The following is a 25743-nucleotide window of genomic DNA, read 5'->3' as shown; positions in this document are numbered from 1 at the left end:
CAGAACAACGTCGAAAAATTGTGTACAAATGGTGCACAGAACGCGGACTGTCACTGAGAAAGATAGCAAAAATGGAAGGAGTAAGTGAAAAAGCCGTGCGTCCTGTTGACTTCTGGCCAGATCTTGCTTCTTGTCACTCCTCAAAATCAACGGTAGAATGGTATGCTACCAAAAATGTCACACAATTGAGGAATTTTGGGCATTAACGAAGGCACATCTTAGGAAACATGTCTAGGCAGCCGAAACCATTCAACAGTTCGAAAAATATTAAAAAAAAGTGTCAAAACTTGTCGCCAAGAAGTCTGTACGGAGTTTAATGAGGAACGTTCGCAAGAAGGTGCGCCAGCTAGTCTACAATGGCTAAGTAGCAAGTGTTGAGAATAATATTTTGTTGTATATCTAACACTTGTGAATATCTAACACTTGTGAATTATTTACAGCGAAATCAAAGTGCGTCCTTACTTTCTGGGACAATCTTCAAGTCACCAGCAAGTGTATTTGATTGTTACGCTACATGTAATAAACATTTTGCTTGCATTTATAGAACATCTAGATTTGATGAGTGATAAGACATATAGTAGAAATACAGGGTGATTTTTTAAGAGCTTGAGAACTTTTTTAAACAATAAAACGCATAAAATTTGCAAAATCTCATCGGTTCTTTATTTTAAACGTTAGATTGGTACATGACATTTACTTTTTGAAGATAATTTCATTTAAATGTTGACCGCGGCTGCGTGTTAGGTGGTCCATTCGGAAAATCCGCTTTTTTATCGACAAATTTTGTTCAGCGATGAGGCTCATTTCTGGTTGAATGGCTACGTAAATAAGCAAAATTGCCGCATTTGGAGTGAAGAGCAACCAGAAGCCGTTCAAGAACTGCCCATGCATCCCGAAAAATGCACTGTTTGGTGTGGTTTGTACGCTGGTGGAATCATTGGACCGTATTTTTTCAAAGATGCTGTTGGACGCAACGTTACAGTGAATGGCGATCGCTATCGTTCGATGCTAACAAACTTTTTGTTGCCAAAAATGGAAGAACTGAACTTGGTTGACATGTGGTTTCAACAAGATGGCGCTACATGCCACACAGCTCGCGATTCTATGGCCATTTTGAGGGAAAACTTCGGAGAACAATTCATCTCAAGAAATGGACCGGTAAGTTGGCCACCAAGATCATGCGATTTGACGCCTTTAGACTATTTTTTGTGGGGCTACGTCAAGTCTAAAGTCTACAGAAATAAGCCAGTAACTATTCCAGCTTTGTAAGACAACATTTCCGAAGAAATTCGGGCTATTCCGGCCGAAATGCTCGAAAAAGTTGCCCAAAATTGGACTTTCCGAATGGACCACCTAAGACGCAGCCGCGGTCAACATTTAAATGAAATTATCTTCAAAAAGTAAATGTCATGTACCAATCTAACGTTTAAAATAAAGAACCGATGAGATTTTGCAAATTTTATGCGTTTTATTGTTTAAAAAAGTTCTCAAGCTCTTAAAAAATCACCCTGTATATAGATATCAATATTTTGATATGTTTTAAGAAACCGTTAAGAGTTTCAAGTCAAAATTATGTGTCAGCTAGAGCCCCACTTATTTTGACCGGCTCAGTCTCGCACAGACAATGTATTTTCGGGTCGCAATCATATATATATAGTTTTTGCACGTAATCAATATCGCTGAAGACAGCACGAACATAAATATTTCAAAAGCCCTACCCAGACCGTCACACAGAAATTAAATATACTTGAAAATTCAGACAATTTGAAAAAAAATGGTAGTGAATAATGTTAGAGACATTACCGCGAGATTGACGTTGGACTGCTGTCAACAAGGGGCAGATCACTTTAAAAGTGCACATATATTTTGGTACATTGTTCTACTAATAAATCATCTTTTTCAAGTAAAATCTCATTAGATCTTTGTAAAATGCTTTGGATTCTGAAAAGAATCGAAAGTCATTTCTCCAACTTGCAACACAGTTGATAATTATTACAACGAGCAAAATTCCAAACAAATCGGTTGCCTCTCGTTTGGTGAACGGCGCACAAAGTAAATCTACCACTTGCTTGAGTGCCCTTTCCTACAGAGATAACGTTCCGCACCGAGTGTGACATCCAGAAAGTTGGACGTCGTATGGATTAGTGACGACTTATTCTGATTGAATCGATTTTATAAAATAAAATTATTGTACGTGAGGAAATCCAATTACATTTTTGCTTGATTCTATGTAGAGATACTGAAAATGGTTTGGAACTAAATGATTTGACCGTAATTGCGGATCATAACACTGTCACAACTCTTAGAACTGTCAATTTGTAAATGTATTCTCTCCGTAGTTTAAACTTTGATGAATTTTCTGCACTTATTTGAAGCGAAAACCGCACTGTGAATGGAGTGAACGTTCAAAAAGAGCTGTTCTAACGGCTACAAAAATAACATAAAGTTTTGAGGTTGATTGCTTCATTTCGGATTATCATTTTTCAGGCCGATAAAATGTATTTTTTCTGTTACTCGCACGCAAACGACCAGCAGCTGAATGATGTATTCGTGGGATTCATTTCAGGCTGTTCGAAGCATTTTTCTCGAATGCGAACCAGACAAATGTTTGGTGCAAATTTCGCACAGCGAAAAGTACACGAAGATTATCATATCATATTATTATTCTAGATTTGCACTAAACTGATAATTTTTACCTTTGATTTGCAAAGAAGTAATCCTAATAGTTCTTCAGATAACATTTAAAGGGGGGGGGGGGGAGGGTTTGAATAATGAATAATGAAAAGAATCATCAATTTTTGCGAATTCGTTCAACAAAATAGATTCAAATATTTTGTATAATAAAAAGCACCATTCGAACAAAATTTTGTAATTTATTCGTGAAAAAATATTGAGAAATTAGTCGGTGAAGAGGCATTTTTGAGGACGCTTTTTAAAAATCATGATTTGCGGTGTCCACTGTATCTCAGCGCAGACTAATCAGAAGTGAACAAAACAAAGCAGCATAGTTAGAGCAGAAACTTTTCTAAACCTCAACGTTTCTGTTTGATTTTTTAAATTTGTTTTCATTTTTGGTAATTGTTTAAATAGAAAAGTACGGTTTTTTACGAAAAAATCGGCCATTTTGTAGCTGTAAAACCGTCCCACAGTAACAAACAACGAAAAGGACAACCTTGGGGTCTGGTTTTTTATATGTAGAACGTGTGTGCAAAATTTAATAAAAATTGGTGCAGTAGGTTTTGAATGACGATGGACACGGACTTTCAAAACCTGAGATCGGCAAAGATAAAGGCTCATAACTTGCTGAGTTTTGTTCCGATAGGCTTCAAAATTTCACAGAATATTCTTGAAATGTTTTACTATCAGAAAATAGAAAGAAAATAATAAATGTTTTTTCAAAAGTGTTAGACCCTACCCGCCCCGTAAAGCCATTAGAACGACTGATTCTGTATAATCTCCCCCATCACTTTTCGCTTTCTTCTCCTCCAATGCAAACGACCAGCAGCTGGATGACGCAATCACTCTTGTTTGAAGCGGAACTCACACTGCAAATGCCCGACAGCCGATATGCTTACAGTAGAACTAATTGTTGTTTTTCTGCTGTTAGGGTTGAGGAACGTAATCTCATATTGGCACCAGTTGAATAATGCCGGGTGTAGTTCCAGTGTCTTGACGTAGATGGCAGCCTGTGCACTCGATGTGTCTCCGTTCATGGATTATCATAGACTGAAGTCAAAAAGGGTCTATTTATAGATTCGGTTGATTTTTATGTTTCGTGTTTGGACCTATTTTTTCACTATTTAAACAATGTTTTCGTAATAAACGTGGTATTAACAACAATCCTACACCTTTTTTCATTCATTTCGGGTAAGAATTAGAGAAAAACACAAACAAGGAAAAAGTTGATAAGAAATCAAGTCTGATAAGAAATCAAATCGTTACACTTTCGTGTTGTGAAATTTTGAAAATGCACTCAGGTGAGAATAGTAAAGAAAAACGTAGTCCTACGTCAAAAAAACCAATACAAAATGTGCACGTTTTGACATGAACACGATTGATGCCTAGCTGAGTTAACTCAGCGTCATCCATCCAACTGAGGTATTCTCTTCAAATGAAAGCCCGTAAACAAAGTCAATCCACACGGAAAAGCCAGCAATCGTAAAACAACTAAAATATTAGTTGTTTTTCTGATTTTGATTGGTTAAAATTTGGTACAATTAATCGACTGTTGTTTTAACTAATCTGTCATTTTTGATTTATCGTGCTGGCAGCTTAGCAACGACACCCAACAAAGACACGCACCACAAACAAGTAATGAAACGTTTCAGTTGAGCAATGCCAAACACCCTGAGCGAACAATGAGATGTCACTCGTGCAATTGAGCAAACACACAATCCCAGCAAAGTTACTTGTATGCATGAAAGCAAAAAAATGTCTCAGTTGTTTCAACCAATTATTCAGTTATTTGAACTTAAGACGCCAATTGCAATAAATATTTTTTACTGTTAGCCTCTTCTGGGGACAGCTAATCGTTCACTACTTGAACAACGAAATTTTATTTAATTAACTTCTTATATCTTTATCACTAAACTCACACTGGATATAGAAATAAACCAAAAGATTACAATTCTCAAAAGGGAACTCACCAGAAAAATGGTCACATGGAATTAGGAAATTTTTCCTTCACTTGCAGAATGGCTCGGTGGTAAACCTAATGCTAAACTTTCAAGAAAATACAAATAGTACCACTTCACTTTAGCAGCAAATTTTTAAGCGTTAAGCGGTTTTAATAACATTGACATGAACTGAACATTACTGTCAGATGAAATTAAAACATTTATACTGTAGGAATGGAAAACTTGTTTTACAATTAACTGTTATATTCTTCTGCATACTTTCACTTATACCATTGACAGACATGTGATTTCCGTACAATGATTTCTATACAAAGCTGTGCGCATACAACGATGAGGTGATAGACATGTTTTGCGCACAGAAAGAATATACAGTGAAACGAAACAACTCAAAACTTTGCTTAATTTTCCAACTCCGATGATCCGATAATTTTGGCGGTTTGAAGTGTATTCCTAGTAGCTGACTTATGAAAGATATAATCAATGCCTCCCTGAATTAATACTAATTTTGTGTGTGAGTGTTCTTCGGATGACAATTTCATTCATATCAAATTTCAAGGTTTTAAGGTACATTTATGACACGTTTGTTCTGGGATACATGATTTTTACCTTCATTATTTATATGTAATAAGCATTAGGGAAAATTTGATGTCCACAATTTTGATGTTCTACCGCAAAATCAAATAAAAATAGAAAATGGAGGAAATATGAAAGGCTTTTAGGAACACTAGCACTATTTTTTATGCAACGAAGCTGATTTGTACCGAAAAGGCGATAAATCACCAAATTTTGTTTGTAAATCATACCGACTTTTGCAAAATCCGCAAAAATTTCAAGTTGTTCAGTAATAATTAATTTTTTTACAAGCATATTCACAATAAAAATAAGAGCGCATTAACTTTTAACATTGAGCCTCAAAATAGTAAATAAATCTAAGATATTTCTTATTATGTAACCAATAATTTTAAAACTTTCTTGATTTTGAAATCATTCCGAAATAGATTTGACATAGGTTTGATCCTTCGTTTTACTTCATAACGCTTCTGAAAATTGGTCTACTAGGCTGGTATATAATCTTTTAATAGTTTTATTAGGATTTTGAGAAGTTTAAAGTTGTGATTCCACAATTGGTTTATTGATGTATTGGATATTTATCGTTTATTATTACCACATGTGCATTCAAAACATGAATCATTATGTTTTCTAAATCTATTTCAACAATAAATTTACTTGTTATAGAATAGAAAACAATAACTCAATAGTGCTGATTTTATGTACAAATATGAATATATTGTTTTCCTTATTTGTATTTAAAATTTATGAACATTTCTTGGCTTTACTGCTTTTTGAAAATAAGCTAAAACGTTGATAAATTGTATAAGTTTTATGCTGCTGGTTAGCATTTTACAGATTTTTTTTTTCAAAATAAAACAAAGGTTGTTTATTATTTGATACTCTGAAGAAGGAAATATTGTTTCGTGAGTTCACCATCGCTCGTCAATGGCGCTGGTAGCAGTAAAGAGTGATGTGATTTTGCACAGTACAACGATAAATGACCGTAGTACGGAAATCACCGTTGTATCATGATGCTCGCGTGATACCACCGTGATTTAGGGTGACAGACATGTGATTTCACGGTGTACAGTGATTCCGATATCACTTGTCTGTCATAAGCATTACATAAAACGACCACTACGTAACTAACATAAATGACGTTCATTAATATTTCCGAGTAGATTTCATAATTAATGACGAGTTACCTAAGATGATATTTAAGTAATAAGAGAATATGTTTTAATAAATGCAAAACGTTGTGACTATGTTAGAATTAAATTAGGATAAGAATATTATGTAAAAGTGATGCTACGGCGAAGAAAAACTTATGTAAACTGCCTTAAGAAATAAACGTATTTATGAAAAAAAAATAAATGACGTTCATTTACCATTGAAAATTTTCAATATGAAACGCTTCTGGTGAAATGAAGAGGTTTTTTGTTCTGCGTTTTGCTGTCTTCGTTCTCCGCCAAGTGACAGCATTTGAATACAACAATTTCGGTTACCTGAATGGTTATGTCAAAATCAACAGATATGTTAGTTAAATCAGCAACATTTTAGTTGAAACAACCAGGGCGTGAAACAACTATTGCAATATTGTAATTTTGTGATCTGCGGGTTCTGCGTGCATGGATTGAAATAATTGATCTCCGGGTCCGGTTTAGCTCGGGTATCCCCCAACTGCTCATTTTTGAATTAGTTAATTAATATTGATTCAAAATTGCACTTTTTAGCCATCCTTCAATTCTACTGTTTCACTGTCACGTCGCTACAATTTCTCCAAGTATAACAGTCGTTAAAATATACAGTTATATAGTTTTCCGAGCTTTTACTTACAGACATCATTAGAACACTATTTTTCATTATTTTATCGATTCTACATCGAGGAAGTGCAAGTGTTTCTCTGACGACATGATTCAAATGAGATGAAAACGCATGGTTTTTTTTCGAAATTACAAAAATCTATTTTAAAATCAATTATATCGGAGTAAGTCGAACTTTCTATGAAAACCTAAATAGAACGGCAGCTAAAAGCTATACCAGGAAACTATTTGTTCAATTTGTTTGCCTCGACCTTAATATCGAAACGTTACCGAGTTACTTCCGTGAACAAAACCATATTTTTGGGTAGCAGGTATCGGAACATGCCAACCATCAAAGCAACAGGAATGAAATAGCTATACAAATTGTGGTACCGTAGTAGACCGCAAATATTGTGAATTCGTACGGTGAAGCAAATGAACAATTGCAGCAAACCACCAACCTAAACCTAGCGAATTTGGAAAAAAATCGCTAACAGAGTTGTTGCAGGAAAGAAAATAAAAACGTCATCTTGAATCAATGTAATAAATACTTTTTGCTTTACTATGAGCAGTCGCCTAGTAAAATGAAAGGCGAAACAAAACGTGCACAACATTTTTATATGATTTATTTAAAAATTTTGAGCTACGTCTTTTAATTTCTTGGAAAATTTAATAGCATCAGTGTTTCACATTGCACTTCGGTGCCAAACAGTGTGTTGTAAATAGAAATGACTTTACGTCTGTTTAGAGGATTACGTTGATCGGCGAGGTGGCATTAGCAGTTCATTATAATCTGCTAATGCACTGATGAGCTGAATGCGATAGATATCTGAGATAGATTGTTTATCCGAATTAACGTCATAATATATATTATCGAAGCAACTATGAATCACAGCTCTATGATTGTATTGCATGATTTTGGATCACACATTCATGTCATGTTTCAAATACAAACTATGTCAGTGTTCAGCGAATTCCAAGACATGTCTGGTCAATTTATTTACATTCCTAATATTGTATAATTAATGCATTTTTGGTGGTAGATTTTGGCAACTTTGGTAATTCTACCCTGAAGAAGATGAAATAAAATTTCGAAACGTTGACCAGCAGCGCAAAATTAATATATTATTAAAGAAAAAAACAAATTGACCAAAAAGCTTTGATTAAATTAATATACACTGAGTTTTTTATGCGGTTATTTAAGCGACTTTTTCACGAGGATTTCCGAAGTCACGCGGTTTTTTTACGTGAATATCTCAAGTTACGCGGTTTTCGTGTTTTGTCTTAGAAATAAATGGAATGTTGAGATCTGGTGTCTGAGACTTTTCGATTTCATTTCTATGATATATGGCATCAAGATTTTTTTTAACATTTTGCGGGTTTTTTCTACTCGGTTTTATTTGCGCGTTATTTTTTACCCGCATTTAAATTCATACAGTTGCACCTGCTAGTAGAACGCAAGTTACAGTCGAAACCAGTAAAATTCAAGCTCATCTAACATTAAGTCATTACAAATAAAATTTTCCGTCATTTGACAAATTAGGTCTTTATGAATTACATCGTATAAGGGAGTAAGTCACCTGTAAAATTCAAATTTTTTTAGAGTGCAACTACTAGCATTCAAAGAAATTCACGAGGATCGCGCAGATACTAAATAATCAACTTGTTTACTAAGTGCTTCGATCAAATCGAAAAGCTGGCGCACCTGGGTGGAAATACGGGCCAAATTCGATGGATTATGCGGCCACTGCGGCCGTTCAATTCAGCTTTGTACTTGGAGCAAACATACATACAAAATGATTCGCCACAGAAAACAAAATTTACGAGACGTAAGGGTTTAACAGCGGTAAATTTGATTACAAATTTGCAACTACAGATACGATGAAAACAATGGCAGGCGACCTGTGGGTGCGATCAATTTAGCAAGCCGGAAGCAAATGTTTTGCTTTCTCCGCTCCCACGAATATGACACTTATTTTTGGTCGGATCTGGTATCGTGCCGTTACGAGAAATCGATAGCGGTACGAAACCATTGTTGTTGATTATTTTTTTACCAAAGAAGGGAAATCCACCAAACCTCGCTAAATGGAAAAATTATGGGTAATTATGAAGGAAAATCTTCGGAAAACTGGAAAGGTTTGACAAGGGTTTGAAGAAAGAGTGGATAAAAGTAGGGAAGAAAGATGGCGCAAATATTGAACTGAATTTAATGGTTAATGTTATGTCAAAGGTTGAATAAATTTGCTTCGCAAAAATATAACCAATATTTTTTCCCTGAAATATTTTTCGAGTGCAGTCATTATTATCATTAATAATATTGATAACATCGTTTATTTACACTCCAAAAAAAAATTCAATTTTACAAGTGACTTCATCCCTCATCAGAGCTGCAAATTGTCAGTCATGTCAAATGACCTTGACAGACTGACTAAAATCATCGTCAACTGTAATCGGTACGATCAAAGTTTCTGTCAAATGAGATACTCGATAGTTCCATGACCAAGTAGAAGTATACTCAGTCAAAGACAGGTGACGCATTTTGTTCTCTCTCTCATTCTTCTATTCCCTGTTGAAGTACAAAAATTCCATGAGAGTACTAACATAAACATAAATTGATTAAGTTCATTGTTCTTTGTAAAAAGTCATTGGATTCCGGAGTTTATTGGTGTACATGAATTTAATTCAATGTTTATGCTGCTTGATTAATATTTAGTTACATCGTAATCAAGCAGTGACAGGAGAAATGAAGATAATATCAATCGCAGCGGCAATCAATGAGCATCCTGGTGAGTATAATATCAAAAGAATTTAAGTTATGACAGATCGGCTCTCAGACACTCAATATATGACGATTGGTAGAGCCTGGTTGGCAGCAGTCCAGTGACATAAACTTTCCAATCTTCGTCGTGCAAAGTTGCTCGTTGATAGTGACATTTAGCAGCTCTGTCCCTCATACGATGTAATTCATAAAGACCTAATTTGTCAAATGACGGAAGATTTTATTTGTAATGACTTAATGTTAGATGAGCTTGAATTTTACTGGTTTCGACTGTAACTTGCGTTCTGCTAACCGCCTGTATGAATTTAAATGCACCTTTTACCAGCCACGCAGATGCATGCTTCTGTGGCTCAGTCGATTAACAGACGTACTTGCGATCCAATGATTCTCGGTTCAAGTCGCGGCGGTTGCTATATTAGTAATTTTTTTTATTTCGATGAATTTCATGTCATGGAGTCTTAGACACAATATTAAATGTTCTTCGAAGTAAATTTGCGTGAACTGCGACGCTTCATTTATGTGCATCTAACGGTTGGCACTAAATGTCTTAAAAGCCATAATTTTGTGATTCTTTGAGAAAAAATGTCAACAGGTAGGACTCGAACTTGCAACTTTAAGCAGTCCATGCATGCGCGTTTACCACCATACGTTCTGTGGCAAAAATTTAGTTGCAGTCACAGATTGGAAACGTTGTTCTAATATAATAGTAATATAATAAAATATTCATACTTCAATTATATGATACTTGTCTATGCTCTTTGAACTAATAATATCGAGAACTTTCGATGAAGATCACAACACGAGAAAGAAAGAATTTTCGTCTGTGCTCAGACAAGTCGATTGCGGCACCATTGAAAGTAAAAATAATTAACAGTCAATATACCCTTGAAATTGTGTCATCGGCCGGCGTCATCTTTAATGAGGTGATGCCAACCAGGAGAAGAAGAAAAAGTAATGAGATTTTCGGTTCAATACATGCACATGTTAATTAGAAAATTAATGTTCAGTTTGATTACGAGGGTAGTGTACAAATTAATTTTGATTACATTTACAGCGAAAGTCTAGCGTTTAGCAAATAGTAAAAGTGTGTATGTCGTTTCCACTTGTAATGTGGCTTGGAACATTTGGAGGAACAAGTGGAAGTGTCTTTTAGAGTAAATTTTCAGACATTCAGTGTCGAATATAATCGTGCTGTAATGGTAAAATTATCTATACTTTGTCTAGCGTGCAATGTTCACACAAAATCACTAGCAAAAATACGTGTACAAACACAAAGGTTTCCATCATTTCACCGACAGAGAACGATAGAGCATCAAAATCCTGTTATCAAGCTTGCACCACCTTTGCCTGACAGTTTTCAATCATTGTATTACGTTTCTTTCCATGCCGTTTCTGTGCCCACCGATGATGATGATGATGATGTTTCAATTTGGTTAATGATCCCACCTTGTTCGCGGTCCCAGATTCGAGCCAAAAGTATACCCGCCGGGGCGCCATTTGCATCGTCATCAATAACGACAACGTGATCCATGCCAACGACACGGACACGGACTTCGACGACCATGACGACATCCGGGCCGGTCAGAGTCGCGGGGGGCCAGACGGTGGGCATGATTGTTCGCAACGTCACTGCTGTTCCCAGGGGTACCACGATGATGGGTCCGGTGCGGCCAACTGTCGCCACAATAAATTCCGCAAGATCAAATGCTTGTGGAACCATGTCAAGCGGTACGGGTTCCGGCGGGGTCCTCAGCGGCGCCGTAATGAGCCTTGCGATGGCGGGAGTGCTGCAGGATCGAAAGGAGGCACCGATGTCGAAACCTGCATGGACCGATTGACCGTCCCAGGTGCCGACATTAGTGGTAGTCGTTGTGGCAGTGTTGGTTATGGGGAAGGTTAGTTTCTTACTCTATTCTATTACAAGCTGCTTGCAAGTTAAACAACAACAACAACAACAAAAATACTAACAATCGCCTGTTTTATAGTTATGACTACCTTTCACGAGTTCAGTGTCTGCTTTTGTGCTAGCAAGCTATGCAGGAGTAATTGCCTGAAGTTTAGATTCAAGTCTTTAAAGCTTATCATCGTTGTCTCTTCTTTCGAATTGGTCTTTCATTGGCTGTGCATATCTATTGTGTCATCGTTCATAACCATGCGAACACATAACACATACACAAACATATTAAAATTTGATGTTATTTTGACAAACAAAAAAGTATATCGTAAATTTTTTCACTTCCTGTTTAAAAGAGATAACGAAGCATTGTTTAGTTTGCGCAACTGTGCTAGCATATTTAGTGGCTAATTATTGTTGTCAACTTGATAGATTACTTTCACCGTGAGGCTACCGTGGCTGTTCTGCTAATGGTTGACTTTTTATTAACCGGATTCGAGAATAGAACAGAAGTGTTTTGCATGATAGTTTTTGCTTGAATAGCTAGATAAAGTTTGTTCAATCTATCCAATCGAAAGCAAATATTGATCCTGATCAGATTCGCGTGAAATTTTGAAAGCTTATACTAATGATCACAAATGTTGTTTATCTACTGACATTATCACACATCACATTATGAGGCGTGTACGCATGCAGATATAACACAAAATGTCTATTACATAAAGGTAAGTAGTGAGTTTAGTGCGAAATTAACCGTACCAGTGACATGCTTTAATGTAAAAGCATCGAAACCCTCTATGAGACTGTTTAAATACATGGGAGCGAAGTGTTATTTAAAAAATTGCAATGTGCATGATGTTTCTACCAGAAAAAGGTGGCTTGATGAAAGAAAAACATTATGGAATGAGAATTATGCCAATGACGGTGAAATGGAATTATACATTTTCAGCTGCTCCAAATATCTATCGGAAGATTTTAAACTATACCGAAACTAAAGCAAACGGGCCCCCATTTACAATCTTTCTATAATAAAATAGTGCTTAAGGAGCAGAATACTTTACAAGCGTATGAGTAATGTCAACAATGTGTCCGTAAAAGCAAATTCCTGCAATTATTCTCCTGATTTTTATCAACAAATCTTCGATATGGTTGTAAAATAAAGAAATCGGTTCATTCGGCTTAGAATTGCAATTCAAGGAAAGCGAAATCTTAGTATAAAACTCTTCCGTTTTTCTGAAAACTGTTCGAGAAAAATTATTTCAGTTTCAGCTTACTCCCACAAACACATTTGATTAGCAACGAACACTTTCATATATAGATTTTCTCTTGATGAAATTATTGCGAAATAAAGATTTCAATTTAACACGCGAAAGACAAAACTCAAGCCACTTTGATAAACTGATTCCACTGCATAAATAAATACATAGATCTATGACATACGTACCTTAGACCACCCTGGTGGCACGATTGTCATCTGCATACAATTGGCTTGAAGCCAAAAATTTTAGTTCTTTGGTTCTAGTTCTCTGTCAAATGCTGTGTTTAAGCAGTGTTCACACGTTCACATTTTTCTTCAAGCGGTGGCACCAACATAAGGAAATGATTTCGATGGAATATAATCAAACAATAATAAATAAATAAATCACAATTTCTTTTTCTTATCAAAAAAGAGGTCAAATTACTTGTTTTATAGAGAATACTAGACTAGAGTTATATTTATATTGGGTTTGATGAAATTAACTTCTGACACCAGTGTGGTTTGATTGTATGGTATGAACGTATCTTAACATATTGTTGACAACAACGCAACCAAATCAAAATGCGTCGGTTTCAGGAACTAGCTTCCATAACAGGAGGGTGCCTTAGACAAAACCTGACCACTGGCTTTTTAATCTTTCTTCCGAATCACCCCTCTCGTCATCTTCGCCCTTTGAATAAATACCAACTGCCTGTTTACGTATCGGTTACAGTGTTGCCATATTTACAGATTTACAGACAGACTTTTTATGCTGAGAAAAAAATATTATTATCATATAAATGATAGAAAAATGTTTCGATGAATGCAACATGTTTATTAATTATTAACATTTAAAAACAGTTAATAGAGTATACTTCTACTGTTGAATTTTATTTGGGTTGTTTTTTTTCCGTATCAGAAATGTGGTCAGGTTTTAAACACCTACAGTTCAGCATATTTTGTATCAATTATTAATATTGCAGTTTCCTATTTTGTCAGCTAAAAATCTCCGGCATATTGGATTTTGCTGCCATAGACGACGGTTTTGAAGGAGTATGCGATATATCAAAGAGAAAGCATCGCTCTGATTGGTCAATCGATGCAAAAGCGAAGCTGTTGGAAGCACGCGAAGCTATAAATAGAAGCAAAATTATAGCTAACGTTTCAGTCCTACGCGTAGCATGGTAGAGGTAGGTTGTTGCTAGACAGCAAGACAAAAAGTGCCATAAAACGATTTGAAACTTTAATTGGTATGCTCTGATCTTGTGTCATGCAAGCTCGGATGAAATTCCATGTAATGTCGTTTCGCCTGAGAAATTGACATCTACCCCAGGGTAAATTTTGAGTAATTAAGAAAATTTCTAATTTATATAAGATGAACTCGATTAATAATCAGAAAAAGTTTATCGCTTCAACCGAAATCGCAGAATGGTAGAGAAACTTAACGCTATAAAAATAACTGTTTGCATACAAAACTCGAACACAAGCAAGCTTTAATATCAAATTTGTATCGCAAGTATGTACAAAGATATAATTGCATACATTTGGGATACTGATGTAATTTCGTCGGCTATAAAACAAACAATGTTCGGTGTTGGTTCCTAATCAAGATCAATCTAAGCAGACTCTCGTGCAATTGCGGATTCAAAAGTGTGACGATTGATTGAACTGTTTGATTGCAGATCATTAGAAATTTTGGTTGCCTTGTTCCACATCAATGGCTCGTATAACCCCATGGGGCTGATCCTTGTAGTTTTGTCGTGAATACGACTTACTTTACTATGGGGCGCCTTTTCAAAATTTACCCTCAAGTAGAGTGATAAGTTTTTGATCGTGAATATCTCTTGTTATAATTTACGCAACAACATAATTTTTCCTCCATGTTATCAGAAAAAAATCAGAAGAAAATTGCGACTTGTTTGCAAAGTTCTTTGCTTCGGTATTTGCTGGAAATACTGCCTCTGATATCGAAGCTAAGGTTGCAGCGTTGGATGTTCCTGAGAACTTAGTGCACATCGACACTTTCGATATTACTCCTGAAATGGTTGTTGCAGCGGCAAAGAAATTGAAACGTTCATTCTCGATCGGGCCTGATGGTATACCAGCAGCAGTCTACATCAATTGTGCAACTGTTTTAGCCGTTCCTCTCTGCTTGATATTCAACAGATCATTTGAGGAAGGAATCTTCCCGATAATTTGGAAACAGTCTTATATGTTTCCCGTGTACAAAACCGGTGATCGTAACAATGTAAGGAACTACCGTGGTATAACGAATTTGTCTGCTACTTCAAAACTCTTCGAAATAATAGTGAGTAATGAGTTGTTCTCTCGTACAAAACATTACATCTCAGTTGATCAACACGGCTTTATGCCCGGGCGTTCGGTCAGTACTAATCTTCTGGATTTTACTTCGACCTGTATTTCACGTTTGGAGGAAAAAGTACAAATTGATGCCGTATATACTGATCTAAAAGCGGCATTCGACCGAATTGATCACCGTATTCTTTTGTGCAAGTTATCGCGTCTGGGCGCAACACAAAAGTTCATTGACTGGCTTTGCTCTTACTTAAGTGGTAGAGTCTTACGAGTCAAGCTTGATTCCTGTATGTCATCCTCGTTCTCGAACATATCTGGTGTACCTCATGGCAGCAACTTGGGTCCACTTCTGTTCTCGCTGTTTTTTAATGACGCTTTTTTGCTGCTCGACAGTGGCTGCAAATTAGTTTACGCCGACGATTTGAAACTTTACCTTGAGGTACGCTCTATTGACGACTGCGTGCGTCTTCAAAAGCTTCTGGATGAGTTTGTTACCTGGTGTCGAAGGAACTGGCTTATCGTCAGCATAGCAAAATGTCAGGTCATAACATTCCACCGAATTTTGAATCCATCACTTTTTGACTATAAAATTGACGGACAAACGCTTCAAAGAGTTGATCGTGTTTATGACCTTAGTGTTTTGTTGCATTCCAAACTAACTTTTAATTTACATCGTTCCACATTAATTACAAAAGCGACTCGACAATTAGGATTTATTGCTAAGATCGGACGTGATTTTAAGGATCCACATTGTTTGAAGGCATTATACTGCTCGCTAGTTCGGCGTATACTTGAAAATGCTAGCATAGTTTGGAGTCCGTATCAACTAGCTTGGAGTTTACGAATTGAACGTGTGCAGAAAAGATTTGTTCGATTCGCTCTAAGGAATCTACCCTGGCAAAATCCGCTAGATCTTCCACCGTATCCCGATCGCTGCCGTCTGATTGGTTTTGACACACTGGAACGGCGCAGAAAAATTCAGCAAGCAATTATTGTTGCGAAAGTAGTAAACGGCGATATTGACTCTTCGAAGCTTTTATCGAGTCTTGATTTCCGTGCATCACAACGGTCGCTACGTTCTACTAGTTTACTTCAACCGAGATTCCACCGAACGACGTTTGGATTCTATGAACCGATAACAGCATGCATCAGAACATTTGGGACTGTTGAACATCTCTTCGATTTCGGCGAACCTACACATAAATTTGCGCAGAAAGTGTTACGTTCCACTATTTTATAACTTGACTACATTATGTTCATTAAGACCTTTTATTGTCGGATGAATTAGAGAAAAATAAATAAATAAATAAATAAATAAATATAATCAGGAACTTGTGATTAAATTTTCAACAGTGTAAAATAACCATAAATAACTCAAAATCTATGTTTTCTCAAACTTTTGGAAACAACGAGGAAAACTTATCACGCTTGCCTTTTTCGCACCAGGACGACGGTTTTGAGGTAGTCAGGCACATATCAGTTCCGATGTTCTACTGGCCGAGTGTAATAGGTAGATCTTGACCGAAAATTGTTCATTTTTTCTAGTAGGGGAAAGTCTTATAAAGCGCCCCTGCTAGCCAAAATGCCCCCTTTCCTTTCTTAAGCATTGAAGACTTTTCTGAACCAAAGTTTTATCACTAACACTATCTTTTCGTAGGATCTTTCTGCTATGCCAGTTTGGTGGTTGTCGTTTGCAGGAAAGTATGAAAAAACTAAAAATTTCATTTGGCAGCTTTTTGATGTAAGGTTTTGCTTCGACTAAATAGATGTTTTATCCGCCATTTCTTTGACGTTCTGATTATCTCAAAACAGTAACTTTATGGACATTTCAAGAAGCATAATGCATCATTGTTGTGGGATAAAATGTCTTTTGTTGTGTGTCATGCCACTGATTTGTTGTGAGACATATTTTACGGCTGCTGGGGCATTATGTCTGAGGCGAGCGAAAAAAACTAAGAATGTAGGCGCTTTGGAAAATGTGTTTATATCAATAAATTCTCATCTTTTCTATTGCAATCATTGAAAATTATGTTCCTCGTCCGTATTACAATGAAACACTTACATTCTCGAGGAAAATATATCAATACACTTGGAAATATCTCAATGTTTTCTTAAGGGGGGCATATTATAACACTTTACCCTACGTTAGACGGAACTGGATATCGTGCTGAGGTTCTTCCACCAACATCAGTAATAATGAGGTGGTAAAAACCTCAAATGCTCAGGTGAAATCAATGTAGCTATTCTTCGCATTCGGACGTCGTGGCTAGCAGTAAACCAGCAGTAGCAGAGAACTGAATTTTTAGTTAAATTCAAGAACTAATTTCAGAAACTAGATTCTGGTCCACCTTAATTTTGAAGTTAATTTTTAGTTCCGAATTTAGTTTCATACTTCGATTTAAAAATTTAGTTCCACATTACAGCTTCAGAATTTAAAACTATGACTCTAGAACTGAATCCTATTTCCGGATTTTGAAAATGGTTTCAAATTAATTCGTTATTCAGGAACTAGAATCCAGAGATATGATTTAAGAGTTTTCAGAATTCATGAACAAAATAACAGGATATGAATTTTAGATCTGGATTCTGAAACTAAATATTAGGTCTGAACACCGAACCTTGATTTAAAAACTGAATTGAAAACCAGAGTTTAATTCCTGAATTTAGTTTCAGAATTTAGTTCATCAATTCAGTTTCAGCATTCATTTCCAGAATTCAGAACCTACATGTTGGAACTAAATTGTGAATATGATTTCTGGAACTAGATGCTGAAAGTGAATTCAGTTCCTATACCAAGACTTGGAATTCAAGTTCAGAATTTAGTTCTATAACGCAATTTGGAAAATTCTAAAAAAACTTCAGTTCCTTACTTCTAAGAACTAAATTTATTACCTGAATTTTTGATCTAGATTCCGAAAATTTGCAGCTGAATTCGGAGCGTACCCCAAATTTATATATTAGTTCTTTAATTTTAACAGTTATAACCATTTAACTAATAACGCAAAGTGTTGGTTTAGAAATACTAAAATATTTCCAAATGATTTTGAGAAGTTTATTTCTACTTGTATCTAAATCTACGAAACTGTATTTGTTCCTTGTTATTTAATTGTATGGTAGAATATGTTTGCCGTCAATCAGTCGTACTATAGTATAGATGCATCGCTAAAATTCTGGAAGCGAAGCAATGAAAGTTGAAAAATATACACAATCTAATACGAATGATTATCTTTATCCAGAAGTGAGAAAGAAACATGTCAGTTTTATTCGTATTCACGTCCTCCAGTTATGTCTGCGACATTACCCACCCGCCTTTTTTCCATTTAGATGATATAACTTTTAAAAAAAATCCAGTTATTATATTTCACTAAAATTCTTACAGTTTGACTACACCACAAATTCTCTCCTGCTTAAATGATAAAACACGAAATATCTATTTCATGTTAAACGCAAAATCGAATCCCTTTGTTGGCGTAGTATCGGATCTTTTGAAAACCTGAAAAAATCAAGTTTGAATAGAAATACTTAGTGGGACAACAGTGTACAACACAACATTTCATTCTCCTCGTAAAAGTAAACACACTTTCGAATTAACACTAGTTTAACAAATATTTTTTTGGTTACACTTTGATTCACTAGAAAGCAAAATGGTTTGATGCTGATTTTGATTACACCGTCTCTATAATTATTTTTTACAGATGAGGTTGAAAAAACAGTGAAACATTCTCTTAAGATTTTCATTTTCCTTGGTGAGCTAAAATTATAAATTTAATTATCTTGTTTTCAGATTTTCTGTATACTTGGCACCATTGCTCGCGTACCCTGCCGAAATTTTTTTCTTTTCACAACGTACGGGTAGCAACATCAAAATCAGCCCATCAGAAACTAGGCTTAGATACGTACCAAACAAAATGTGCGTAAAACACAAATTACCAACACAAGTAAACTTGGTTTACATTTGATCCTTAAATATGGGAGCAAATTTTTGATGAAAACATTACGACAAGGGAGCGCTTTCTTACAAAATTTTAATTACAAATTTTCTAATTTTAGTCATATCTTTGAGTTCAAGGCAATAACTTATGCACTCTTTTATACACAATACAGTCTATTAAGTAGAAGTATGTCCACCATATTTTCGGAATAGTTTATTTAATAATAGGTTTTGACTTATATAAACATTAAGTACAATATTACGTAATGCGTTTTCAGTTTAAAAATGAGTCCAATCAACACCAGCATCGATGGTGGCTTCCCTGGTAGAAGTGATTTGCCAAACCAAAATACAAATTTTATTATTAAAACCAAACATCTCAATGGTAGAAATTATCGTAATTTAGTTCGAAATAAGAGTGAAAATATTAAAATCTATAACAAAAGCTGCATGAGAAAATAGCAACAAAATATGAAATTTCGTCATTGCTATAAGTAGTGTATCGAAAATAAGCTATCCACATACATTTGTGTTGTACGGATGTATTTGTGATGGTTTTTTACGCTCAGATCTCAGCATGCTGTGCGTTTGGCTGTCACTTGTTTGTGCGGTTGAAATTCCTCATTTTCAAAATATCGCGTATTGAAAAGGAAGTTATCAATTATATTTATTAACACTCTTTGATCTTTGAAAGTCATAAGAACGAGCTGCGACTTTTAGACATGAGGATTTTGAGTGTATGCAATAAGTTTCTCTTACTTCAGAAAAAAGAGAGGGTGGGTAATGTCAGAGACATTAATAGTGGATGACGTGAATACGAATAAAACTAACACGTTCCTTCATACTTCTGTATATCTAGAATCGTTCTCTTAAGTTGATATATTGTGTGAATTGCGCAAGGGTTCATTGTTTTGCTTCCACAACTGTAACGGTACACCACGGTAAAGTACGACGAATTCACGACATACTTATTTTAACACAGAAATTAATTAGACAGGGCAAAAGAGAGTAAAATAATCAATCACTCGCAGAAATACACATGGTACGAATTACAAGAATTTCAAAGGAAGAAAATTCCATAAAAGGTCATAACTAAATACTTCACTGACATTAAAAGTCAACTGCACAGGCTAGAATGAATGGAATTTTTTTTTCTACCCAGTTGGTAACGCGAGAATGCAATGTTGCTCTCTGCATCAAAACCGTCTCTCTTTGATACTCGGCAATGTCAAACATTTTAGAAAACAATCATTTTGAGTTATTTGTGGTTATTTCATACTACTGAAAATTTTATCATAAACTGTTGGTCATACTCCCGAAAACATGAAGAAACAATTATGTTGATGGTTTTAGTACACCAAGAAATATTCACGATCACATTCTACCCATTCCTGTACATGGTAAATTTTGAAAAGGCGTCCCATAGAAAAGTGAGTCGTATTCACGCCAAAAATCGTGTAAATTTACATCTTTTGAGACCAACAATTTAAAAGGAGAAAAGAAGCGTTTTAACAGTTGATTTAACACACATTTAATGCATTCTAACGCTTGCCGTTGAAGCTGGGTATGTTTAACACTAATTTGAATCATTCTTGTCAAAATTCAGTACTAATTAGGTACTATTTAATTTAGTCATATATGGAGTAATTAGTAAATTTCATGATTTTTGCTGTACTATCTCATGAAATTCACAAAAAACGTTATAATGAACATCATAGATCGCATGTTCCGATAATAAATCTGTGAAAAAAATTATTAAATTTAGAACTTGTTTCATAACATTTCATGAACCTTCTGTTACAAAACATTTTGAAAATCAATGATTTGTTTTAGTCTTGTTTAGACGTAGAGTCGTCTTGAGCTAGTTTTAAATTTGATTTATATCTAACGGGGAAAACAAATTGAAAAAATGACATGCGAATACAACTATGTAACCGCGAAAAAGTTACCGCAGAGACGGGACTCGAACCCGTAGCCAACTCCTAATCGGAGAAATTTCTTTGTCAATTAAACTACCGTGCATGTGAAACGGCATGAAGGAACAGCCTTATTGACTAGAAGAACCGAGCATGCTTCGCTGTACTCGGGCGCCACAGCATTCAATTTTAGTCCTATCTCCTTACTGGCAACCCCTCCGCCAGCGCTAGTCTATCATCACTCCCTGCGTTTGAAAATATTTACAGTATAAATCAATTAATACTAAGAACTAATAACATAACATAATGTTGCGATTCTAACGATTTTTAGCTCGAATGAAGAAGAAATACATTCAAAATAAAGTCTAGTCTTATGATATTCTTCGATGCTTTATCCTTAGTGTACGAAATTAGTATCGAAAATAAATTAGTACACTCAAACAATAAATCACTTCAATTCTATGTAATTATCACGTTATTACAGTGTATTACATATTTTTGGTATTTTACATGATGTCTATAAATAAAACCTGCTAGCCATGTACAAGTTATGTGATTTGCACTTAATCTTTAAATGTTAAATTCCATGCTCGGAATGCAAATGAACTTTATGTATGGAAAGTCGTAAATAAGGAAGACATCTTATTGACAGTATCGATTGAACATATGAAAATATCTCAAATCTGAAAAGCCGCTTCAAATGGTAATGGAAGTCACTGCCGCCGATCAAGAACAAGTGACATATAAAGTACATTCTGAAGATCAAGAAGATCACGTTCTGGAAGGAGTTGATGATGGGTGTTTTATTAATAAAGGTATTTGTTATTTTCGTTATAATTCAATTTGCACTAATATAAATAAATTGTTGGAAAATATAAAACGTTTATATCTCAGAAAGTAATGGTATTAAGTGAATTCCATATACCATAATCTCATGAATCATTTCAAGTAATTGTTACATGATCTTCCTATGCATTAAATTGATGTTCACGTCATATAATCCTTACGTGAACTTCAGTTAATAAATATACGAAAATCACATATTTTCTACTAGAAAACTAATATTTAATTATCCTTTTGACTGAGTTGCATGATATATGATCAACCCGATACATTTCATGTATCTATCCAATAGAATGTACGTGAAAAGTTGGGTGGATGAAATTCGTGTACACTGAAATAAAAATCTTTTTTATATTCATTAGATTCGTCACATGAATCGTATGCATCGTATAACTCATTGAAGCTTTTGATTCCTCTTAATATAATAAGCCCATTGTTTTTTAACAATATTGCATATTTGCATCACTTGTTTAATTCAATAGTAATCATTTGATCTATATATTATTTATTGTTATATATAGCATTAAAAGCTATTTATAAATGTTATACAACAAGCCATTTGTTTTACATGAATCTATCTGCATAAATTCTGATTGAATATGTGGTGTGATTATCTAATAGTTGTTATGGGGGGTGCTAATAAATTTTATTGAGTCTGGAAATTCCATTCGCTATATGAAATTCTTATGAAAATAACTTTAAGAAAAATTTTATGTTCTATATGATTATCTTATATGTTTGACATGATATTGATACACCATGTTATTTTCATTGGAATTTCCAACAGTGCAAATATATTAGAATATCATATAATGTGAAAATGAGAATTTAGCTCAGTGTATGTATTAAGGTAGAAAGAACGTGATTTAGTTTTTGAGTGTAGAAAATTGATTGGGCGCTCTTAGCAAACATACAAAAAAGTTTAAGACATTATTACAAACAAATTTATTTTAAACTTAATCCTATTATTAAATTTAATAACTATTTCATTGGCGTGAAATAAAAAGTGAAGTCGAAATAATTTTCAAGATTTTTTTAACATTAAGTTGCTGTTAAAAAATAGTCATTTAGTCAGAGAAATCGCAATTATATATTATTTAGACATATAATTGAGAATTTTTGATGAATTACTTGTGAAGTTATAATTATTTTTTCTCTTTTTTCAACGACTCGGTATAATAGACTATATTTAATTTTTATTTCTGCGATATTCGGCTTACTAGAGACTATTTGATAAGAACAAATAATGATTTTTGCCTTTCAATATAGAAAGGTAATAAAATTGCTGAAAAACCGACTTTCAAACGTAGCCTCGAAGACCCATACTGTTATTTATCATTCGACTCATTTCGACGAGATTGGAAAATGTCTGTGTGAACAGATTTCAATAAGCTCGTTTGAAAGCTACTATATGGCCATTGATCAGGTTTGGAAGATCAACTGGCTGTGATTTCTGGTTCCGGAGGTATGATGGTATAAGTGACGACAAAATGCACTTTAGTTTTTATCACTCAATTTTCTCGAAGATGACTTAACCGATTCCAGCAAATTTAGGCTCGTTATAATGCTACTATGTGTTCATCAAACAGGTTTGAAGTTCACATGGCTGTCACTTACGGTTCCGGTGATATAATGATACAAGTGACGTAAGCGTCAAAACTGATTACCGCTTAATTTTCTCAAATATGTATTAACTGATATCAATAATTTCATACTTGTTCGAGAGTAAAATTGTGTTTTGGGTCGAGTTCAAAGATTACATGGCTGACACGTCAAGTCACAAGGATATAATTCTACATAATTATTTCAGAGAGTGACCAATGATCACATTGTATTCTGACGCACACAGAAAAAAAGATGAAACTTACACGACATGTAAACCAATCGTACTATTAAAGAGACATCAGTTGAAACGAAAATCTGATTTAAAGCCATGATTCATGAAAAATTACATTACAATGCATTTACTTTTTCATCGAACAAGGCATGTAACATTCCATTCAATTACCTGCTCCAAATATGTGCATGAAAATAAATGTAAATTCACAAAATATTTTTATCTGTGCAATAGTCTAAAAGTCATCACTAACGTAGATTGAACTTTGCGTCCGCTTAGCGTGTAAAATTGAAATGTAGGTGGGGATAGCTGTTTAATGTAAGTCGAAGTCGAATCGCAAAAAATGAAACTATTTATGGGCATTTCGCATAAGCCACATACATGCGTAACTAAAAAACCTAAATGTTTAGAAAATAAAATTATAGAATAATAGTACTCTAGGGATAGTAAGATTGTGTCGATATAGAACAGAAAGGTGCAAATGCCACTAGTCCAAGTCTCTGGTGTGTCGGAACATAAATATGAAGGTCTTTTACCATTTACTATCCGAACGTCTATCGAATTCTATCATTCTATAATTCTAATTTTCTGTTCTCTGTATATCTGAATGTCACAGAAAGATAAAAAAATATAATGAATATTCGGTTTATATGGTTTAAAAATCGAATATGTGCTCCGCGCCTACCACTATTCACAGATTAATGTTCAATCGATACAATAATTATTGGAATGAAAGTGCTAGAGATAAGTAACGTTAACAATAGAAGAAAATTGCACTGAAACAGTAGGAGTCATCACCTAGTAGTACTTAGTCGTTTTATCGGTTAATTAAACACGACTTTTTTCCGATGAAAACTAGAATTCTGTATAAAATGTTCAAAACGATGAATGTAATAATGAGAGATTCTCTGTGTTTGCTTTCTCTTTCGATTATTACGGTATTCTTAGCAATCCTTCTCTCCAATTATTTACCGATAATAATAACCAAAGCTACTATCATTTTTTAATCTGCACTGAAGAAATTACCGCAAAATGCAGGAATATTTCACAATAATCGAAAGAGAAAGTAAACAAAGAGAATCTCTCATTGTTACATTCGTCGTTTTGAACATTTTATACAGAATTGATTTCGAATTGGTGAACTTCATCAAACAAACACTCAAAATGACCTTTTGCAGGTTTACACATAAACAATTTCATGCTGCACTTTCAAATAATTGCAGTCCATTATCCATCAGTACATTGCTGATCGCTGATGGGACATAAAATCATCCACTTTATTCGAACAATGCAAATGATACGAACGCAGTACGGGTATCGAATCAGTAGATTTATTCCATCGCAGGTATCAATTTAGAATAATGAATGCTAATTAATTCGTACTAATGCTCGTTGCATTGGTTTTCATTTCACTGATTAGTCTGCTCGAATAATTTTCCATACACAACACGCATAATGAACTGAAGATAAATTAACCATCGCTTGGAATAATAGTCCACAGCCAATATAGTCCTGACAGAGCCACTTCTTAGTATTGATTTATTCAACCGGCGATGGAGCCAATTGCAATATATAATAATATTCACAAGTAAACTTGCCTACCCAAACTAAGTCCAAAATAATTGCTGCTTTCGTCGTAGAGAGTGTTGGTTAACTTTCCATAGTTGGGTATGCGGCAGGGTAATTGCATCTGTCAAAGTTCCGCATTGTTTCAGCACAGTGTCGGAGTGATGTTCGCCGGATGTAACCTCACTGAAATATCTGAGCAGAGTGAACATGAAAATTGTCCCCGGCGAAGGATAGTTTAATCTAGCGATGCGTCTGTCACTCGACTTGTACACAGTTGACTTGCGAACAGCCACGAAGGACAATAGAGAAGATAGGTCGACGATTAAGCGTCCGCTGGTAATAAGATTGTTGGTGATAAATATTAATGACAGCGTGTCCTTTCGAAGGGAGAGTCTAAAGAAATGTGTCTTGGTTGTGCTCAAGTTCAAGA

The 25743-nt window shown here is 34.9% G+C and overlaps 1 protein-coding gene across 5 annotated transcripts in view; it reads left to right on the top strand.

Moving 5' to 3' along the window:
- Positions 1–25743, top strand: part of LOC131440365 (probable serine/threonine-protein kinase ndrD) — a 491144-nt gene that overhangs the window by 410174 nt on the left and 55227 nt on the right. For 3 of the 5 annotated variants that reach the window (XM_058611618.1, XM_058611617.1, XM_058611619.1), the window contains one exon: positions 11234–11665. The exons of the other annotated variants lie outside the window; for them this stretch is intronic. In XM_058611618.1, coding sequence (XP_058467601.1) covers positions 11234–11665 — 432 coding nt within the window. The remainder of the gene's footprint in view (positions 1–11233; positions 11666–25743) is intronic. 5 annotated transcript variants of the gene reach the window in all.

Source organism: Malaya genurostris, chromosome 1, assembly GCF_030247185.1.
Source record: "Malaya genurostris strain Urasoe2022 chromosome 1, Malgen_1.1, whole genome shotgun sequence".
NCBI lineage: Eukaryota > Metazoa > Arthropoda > Insecta > Diptera > Culicidae > Malaya > Malaya genurostris.
The sequence above is the reverse complement of the archived record's forward strand: the minus strand, read 5'-3'. Positions and strand labels throughout refer to the sequence as shown.